The sequence below is a fragment of the Protomyctophum bolini genome (assembly GCF_963924005.1).
Source record: "Protomyctophum bolini genome assembly, chromosome: 22".
Lineage (NCBI taxonomy): Eukaryota > Metazoa > Chordata > Actinopteri > Myctophiformes > Myctophidae > Protomyctophum > Protomyctophum bolini.
The window spans coordinates 13,061,884-13,069,750 of record NC_137883.1 but is presented as its reverse complement, the minus strand read 5'-3'; the positions used below and the strand labels follow the sequence as shown (position 1 = coordinate 13,069,750).

Sequence of the window (7,867 nt, the reverse complement as noted above, 5' to 3'; positions counted from 1 at the left end):
ATCATCTGCTGTTTTCTGCTAAAGTTACCCTCAGAATATGGATCCACGGGGTTCGGTTAAAGGACGACAATGACTTCACTCATTTTCAACTTATTATGGTCCTCAGTAATGGTAATGCTCATGATAAAAATGGTAAAAAGAATAGGAGGGCTGTGGACACTTCAGAAACTCGCCTACCAGTGACAAAACAAGATTTCAAATTTTTGTATTAACACGAGAGCAATGGCTTCTATTATAGCATGCTAATTTTCCATGCAGGAATAGAAAGCCTGCTGTTTCTATAAGTTTGGATTCCCGGGCCGTCGATGATGTCACTGGTAGGTAGGTTTCTGAAGCGTCCCCAGACAGAGTAGCAAAAATGGCACTATTATAATGAGCGCTAATAAGAACCGATTATATGAAGATAGGTTGAAAATCTGTGAAGTTTTCCTTAACGTACAGCACTTTATAGTAAATGTACTTTAGTTGCTTTCTACCCCTGGTCCCCCCCACCCCACCCCATTTTATCACCCCGGAGTCAAGGCCTGGTGTTTGGGTTGGCACCCATCAGTGTAGTCAGCTGCTCTGCACCAGCGTTGCCATGTCTGCTAATTATAAGCCCCCTTTGTGCTTCTTTTTCTGTAAAAGTCGCTTGTAAATATTGGTAGTCAGTCACGGCTTCTTTATAAAATGTAGTTGCTTATTTTGGTGCTTTCTTCCTGATGTTATAAAACCAGTGGTTCTCAAACCCTTTCATGTCAAGGCCCCGTAGATTAATATGCGGACCCCTATCTTAAAATATGTTGTGCCAGGGGACATGTTTTAATAGACTTGCAATATCTGGCAACACTGCTTTGCACATCTCATCCTCTCGCTTTTGAGAAAGACATTTTATTTTTTATTTTTTTTAAGTCTTTGTTCTTTTCAATGAGGTGTAGCGGCATTCCGGTTAACTTAGCGTCCCTATTCCGGGCATCGTTCGGGGGATGGAGAGTGGGTGGGGGCTATAGCAGTGGTTCTCAAACATTTTGGGCTCAGGTTACCCCTGTAAATAACCACTTGAATTACATTACTTTATAGAGCACCATATGTCATAGTAACGGTATGTAAATCTTTCCCCCTAAAATACAGTATATCACAAGGAAAACTGGACAGAATATCCAGGGCAGGCCATCTTCATATCACGACACTGACAAAGAGATTTGAAATAAAGTGCAAGCGACATTGATGAATTCCAAATATCATCAAAGTATTCAGAGGCAGCCCTGGACTTGCGAGAACAAAGTGAAGGATTTAATTTAAGTCGTTAGCATGATCATTTCATAACGCACAAATACCATGAGCTGGCAGCAGCCGTTCTTCCTTCTTTGCGCAAAGGGCAAATATGAAAAAGAGTTCCCCGTTTCCACTCTTCTGCTTTGAGGTTCTTAAAAGGACCACTTCACTCATTTTGAACGTATCTTCGTATAATGGTCCTCACCTCACCAAAGTTCATTATAATATGACTCACTGATTACTCTCGTTTGTGGATAGTGACATCATGATTCATGAGTGGGGATTCCAAGCTAATAGAAACTACAGCCTTTCTCTTCCTAGGAAAGTTAGCATGCTGAAATAGAAGCCGTCATTCTTGCATGAAAACATAATGTGACCAAACCAAACCTGCATATGGTTTCACTGGTAGGCGAGTTTCTGAACTGTCCACAGCCCTCCTGAGACACAGACCAGACAAAAACAATAAGCATTTAGTGAGGATCTACAACAGGGGTGCCCACGCTTTTTTGACGACTTGAATTTAAAAATGTCTCTTTCACGCTGTGTTGCAACTTGCAAGTTGCAAGCTTCTAGATCTGCTATTTTCACTAGTTTGGGTCCCGGGCCAATGTCTAATCTCTCTTTTGGGTTTTGGGCCTGAAAAGTTTGTGAACCACTGCTGTATGGTTTACTGTAGGATCCATTTAGAATGTAGGCAGGGGGAAATAAAGAGTTCTCCAGTTATGTTATAGTTAACGTTAGACATATGGCACACAGCTGTTGTCCTGACCTAGAAGCACACAAAGCAACCAGGAAAGCAAGCACTGGTGGCAGAAATACTCAGCAATACAGTACCACAATGTAAGTAAAAGTCCTGTGTTCAAAACTTCATAAATAAAAAGTACTCAAATATTGTATAGTAGTGGAGTAGTAATGTATAGTAAATGTATAGTAGTGGAGTAGTAGGCTACAACATTTGCCTCTGGTGTAGTGGAGTAGCTTAGAAGTATAAAATATATAGAATAATGAAAACACTCAAGTAAAGTAAATCATCTTTTGTCGGGTGGAAACCTCATGTGTCCAAAACTGTTGGGCTACTTTTTCAGGATAAAAAGAAAAAAGAAGAAAAAAGGCAGATCTACTCAAGCTCAAAGCAGCGCACCACGTTTCGAGCTTGTAGATCTGCTACTTTTGATACTTGTGAGAAGAGAACTAGTAGGTCATTCATTTACAGGGGACACGGACACACACACAAAGAGTTTGAATATGGAGATAGGAGGTCGATCTGGCTGACAGCAACGATATGTACCTCAAAGTTGTTCATTTACTCAAGTACAGTACTTGAGTAAATGTACTTATAGTTACTATCATCCCACCACTGACTAACACCACCTGGCCAGGGAGGAGAGGGAGACCATCAGCCAGTCTCTTCTGTTATAGTAACAGTAACCACAACAGTACTGGACACAAATACAGGTCACTAGTGTTTCTGCACACCGTAAATACAGGCATTTTATTTGGGGCGGTCCAACTGAACGCGCAGTAAAATCGTCCGCCATTGTTCATTTATCCCTTCCTTTTGTATTATTAATATTATACAACATTTGAATAGTATATAATAATAATAATTATAATAGTAAGCATAGCTGATCTACAAGCTCGCAACGCGTTGCATGTATGGTGCCGTGTTATTTGTTAACTTGTACACGTGCTGTTTTCACCATTTGTGCACCACTCTTGTATGATTAAGTAGGGCATTCATTTATGAATAAACATAAAAGTTTGTGATATTTTTGTGTTACAATTTAAAATGTAGGCATTTATCAGACGCTCTTAATCCAGAGTGTTTTACAGTAAGCAACACATGGTAATACATCAAATACATAAAAATAGTCATCAAGAATCATAACTAAGCTAATAACCTAACATCTGTCTGTAGAGTTTTTTGTTTGCTCATTTCTTAGTGTCATCAGCCTCATCACTTCCAATTTCACTTGTTTAACCCGTATCCTCCTTAAACATTTAAGGGAGTAGTTCACCAGCAAAAATGACTTATTTTCAATTAATTACACACCCCATGAAGCCTTGAATTCTTGCTTTTGTTACATTCCAAATAATTGGACTGCATTAGTCTCCTACCGGAAACACTGTTGGTCGTCAAATTATTCTTTTAGGAATGCAACAAAAACAAAATAATCCCCATGAATTCAAGGCTTCATAGGGTGTGTAATTGATTGAAAATAAGAAATATTTTGATAAGTTTCTGCCAGACAGCAGCAAAACGTAAAATATACAGTAGCTTTGCAAGTCAAGTGGAAGGCAGAGTCCACACCGCAGCTGAAAGACAATGGTGAACGATAAAGTTTGAGTTATTGTTATCGTTGGTAGTCGTTGTAAAGGGCATTTAATTCAGAGAGAGTCCAAAGTTCCAAACCAAATGGATGCTTATGGGCGAATTAAACATTTTACAGTGGATTTTACTGTGTGAGAATATAATCTTTCTTTTGCCCACGGGATTATTAATTTGGGGCGTTTTTTTTATGATCCTTGTTACTGGGAGGCTAATCATGTGGATTTGTTAGTGTTGTTGGCATAGCATTGTAGTGTATGTCCTAAACCTGTTCGGCTTCAGTGGACTGTAACATTCTCATGTGAGGAATGATTTCAGCACTGATGTAACGGCTCTAATGAGCTGCTGTTGCTACCGTGATGCCTTAGAGGAGAGCAGACCACGTTCCTGACATCTATCCAGGCAGTGAAGCCTGGGTTTGAACTAAACTATAATAGCTTGGTGAGAATTGTTGCTCTAAACATGTTACACCCATACGTTGTTATATACCTTTCAATCCTAGGATTACAAAACACACATTAAAACAAATCAAGCCTTGTTTTATAGGCCTACTTCGGCTACTCTAAAATAGCCGATCTACAAGCTTGCAATCCATCATGATGCAACGTGTTGGGATGGATTGATTTTTTTTTAAAGATTGACACATTTCTTATAAACTATCGAAAAATGGAAACACTCGAAGTAAAAGTACCTCAATACTGTACTCAAGTATTAGTACTTCCACACCACTAGCAGATTCCACACTGACGATTGCTTTCGTTTTTTCCATCAGCAACCTTTAGTAGATTTACAGCCGCGATATCCTGTTGAAGCTCTTGCTTACAGAGAGGCAACTCAAGCTTTGACCCCCGCACTTCCCCTAACCACATGAACCCTAGCGTAGCGTCCATTTCCTAGACCAACAGTCCGACAGGCATTAGTCCGACACCCTACGCCAAACCCTAACCAAATCCTAACCTCACAGGGAAGCCACGGGTGAGTTTTAACCGGCAACGCATGTCGGGAGCCACGGGTGAGTGTTAACCAGCCATGCATGTTTCTAAACCGGCAACACATGTCAGGAGCCACGGGTGAGTGTTAACCAGCCACGCATGTTTCTAAACCGGCAACACATGTTGGGAGCCACGTACGGGTGAGTGTTAACCAGCCACGCATGTTTCTAAACCGGCAACACATGTTGGGAGCCACGTACGGGTGAGTGTTAACCAGCCATGCATGTTTCTAAACCGGCAACACATGTCAGGAGCCACGGGTGAGTGTTAACCAGCCATGCATGTGTCTAAACCGGCAACACATGTTGGGAGCCACGTACGGGTGAGTGTTAACCAGCCATGCATGTTTCTAAACCGGCAACACATGTCAGGAGCCACGTACGGGTGAGTGTTAACCGACCATGCATGTTTCTAAACCGGCAACACATGTCAGGAGCCACGTACGGGTGAGTGTTAACCAGCCACGCATGTTTCTAAACCGGCAACACATGTTGGGAGCCACGTACGGGTGAGTGTTAACCAGCCATGCATGTTTCTAAACCGGCAACACATGTTGGGAGCCACGTACGGGTGAGTGTTAACCAGCCATGCATGTTTCTAAACCGACAACACATGTTGGGAGCCACGTACGGGTGAGTGTTAACCAGCCATGCATGTTTCTAAACCGGCAACACATGTCAGGAGCCACGTACGGGTGAGTGTTAACCAGCCATGCATGTTTCTAAACCGACAACACATGTTGGGAGCCACGTACGGGTGAGTGTTAACCAGCCATGCATGTGTCTAAACCGGCAACACATGTCAGGAGCCACGGGTGAGTTTTAACCAGCCACGCATGTGTGCGTTAACTGGCAACGCATGTCAGGAGCCATGGACAGGTGAGTGTTAACCAGCCATGCATGTGACGGACTAATGCCTGTCGGACTGTTAGGACACCGGGCCAACGTATGCACCCTGCCCCGGAGTGGCCATTGACAAAAAGAAGAAAACTCGTTGTTGCCTCGAATTAGTATTTTGTGGCCACGAATGAGTATACTGAATCATATCCACCATCCGCTTTCCTTTACACGTCAACAAAATGCTGCCACGCACACGTTTGATTTGTTTGTTTGCTGACCCTCTCTAATCCCATATTAAATCCCCTTCTGCACATTGTTGCGACAACACAGTAAGAGGATGGCTCATGTCATGAGACATCTTCAACTAGAAAGCAGTCTACAGATGGATAATCCATCCTCTGTTTTAAAGGGAATGATTCTTGGATTCATGTCTTTCTCTGTGCCACCTGTTCAAACGATGTCCTACTGTTTCGTTGTCACAGTCAAGAGATGAACCGACACGTCCATCATTTTAATTAACTTTTTTGCCAAATATCTCACTTGAGTTCCAATCAAGAACCTCGTAATGCTCTCGGCCAATAGCCTGAACACAACAAGAGAAGCTATGACGAAGCGGGCAAAGGATTCACCGAGGCTAATCTTATTTAGCCAGAATGGTATAAAAAGAGCAAGGGGCACGTCTCAGAGTCAGTACATCGAGGTGAGCAGCACTGCAACAAGCAACTCATTCTCAGGCACCGGCATCCATCTTCGGACCATCTTCGTCACTATGAGAAGCTCAGCCATGTCCATGGTGCTGGCAGCGGCCCTGCTGTTCCAGTGTTACACCGGCTCCATGATTGCATCCCTGAGCAGCGACCGGGAAGCCTTCGGCGACGACGAGATCGCAGAGAACGCCGTCGGCGCCGCAGAGACAGCCATCCTGGGCCGAAACGGAGGAGGCGCCAAGGTGATCGTGCTGGCAGACGCAGGCCTCTGGAGGAACCTCTGGGCCAACGAAGGACTCCTCTCCCTCTACAAGCAGAGAGCCGGGGCCGACAGCGGCCCGACGCTGCAGCGCAGAGATGTGCCCGAGCGGGACAGATTCGCCGTAATCAGGAAGGACGCCATGCGATGCATGGTGGGACGGGTCTACAGGCCATGCTGGGAGCTGGAACAATAGATCGTGCTGTCTTCTAAGCCCTATATTAACCCTCATCGAGGACATTCTCCAGAGGCAAGAGCCACCGACCAGATGACTCTGCCGAAATCCTATCCCTGCCTCGTTTTGAGTGATGTACTGTATACTTCTACATGAATGCAGTTACACTAATAAAATAGAATTCAATTAATTGTATCTTCTGTCAACTGCTTGGTGCGTGTGTTTGCTGTGTTACAGAATGGTCTTATGCTCGTTGACGTCGGTCTTTAACGGACAACTTATGTTTCTTTTCAACCAAGGTTCATGTTTTAGGTTGAGTAAGTTGAGTTATTAAAAAAACAACTAGACCCCAGGGAATTACATCTAGCCACAAAAGATCATGGGATCTATATTGAAGAGGGAGGTACTATGGGGTTTCCATACTGTGTCATGGGTTCAATTGTCAGTTTGTCACCTCACATTCAATAGCTTCCTATGATCTTTTGTGGTGATCTAGTAGGACTAGTAAATAATAAAGAAATCGCGTATTTTGTAAAAAATAAAATGCATATAGCCACTTGCTCGAATTCCTTTATGTTTATAATATATATTCCCTTTTACATGGAATTAAAATGCATCCTGTATGAAACCTGGAGCTCTAATTCACATAAATACATAGCTTATTCAGTTATAAAAATAGCTGCCGACTAAGATACACAGTAAAATAATTTCCTCAGTGTTCATTTATCCATTAATTGTGTACAAAGGGCGATTCAGAAAGATTTTTCAGGGATGGTCAGGAATGAGGGATATTCACATTTCTACCATACGTACATCCAAATGACAGAAGTCACAGAAGGCCTTCTAATTTCAATGTAATTGCGCCTCAGAGGACATTCGTCTCAAGTAACCACAAGGCTATTTCCTGGGTAACAGAATGGAACAGTTCATTGTTCACCTGATGGAATCTCACACTGATCAGTCAGCCCATTATGTTGCTCCAGCTAAGAATATGTTGTCCTTTAGCTCAATGAAACCGATTGTCAGTAAGTAAAGTACATTTACTTAAGTACTGTATACTGAAGTGAAGTATAATTTGAGGTATTTGTACTTTACTTGAGTACTTCCAATTAACCAATTTTCCACATTTTAATGTGGTTAATGTATCTTGTATTTTCAAATGGCGAAATGTATAGGTGTATATAATACGGTATAGCCCTAGACATTTTGGCCAAAAGTCACACTTTTCACAATTGGAAATTATATTCTCTGTCACCACATGATCTGACAAGGTGTTGTCCTAAACCATGTGTCAATATGAATGTCCACGCTG

The 7,867-nt window shown here is 42.5% G+C and overlaps 1 protein-coding gene across 1 annotated transcript; it reads left to right on the top strand.

Moving 5' to 3' along the window:
• Positions 1-6,183: 6,183 nt before the first annotated feature.
• Positions 6,184-6,576, top strand: pmchl (pro-melanin-concentrating hormone, like; the record flags this gene model as incomplete). Its single annotated transcript, XM_080755538.1, has 1 exon — positions 6,184-6,576. The coding sequence occupies one exon, from the start codon at positions 6,184-6,186 to the stop codon at positions 6,574-6,576; it is 393 nt and encodes a 130-aa protein (XP_080611664.1).
• Positions 6,577-7,867: the final 1,291 nt, after the last annotated feature.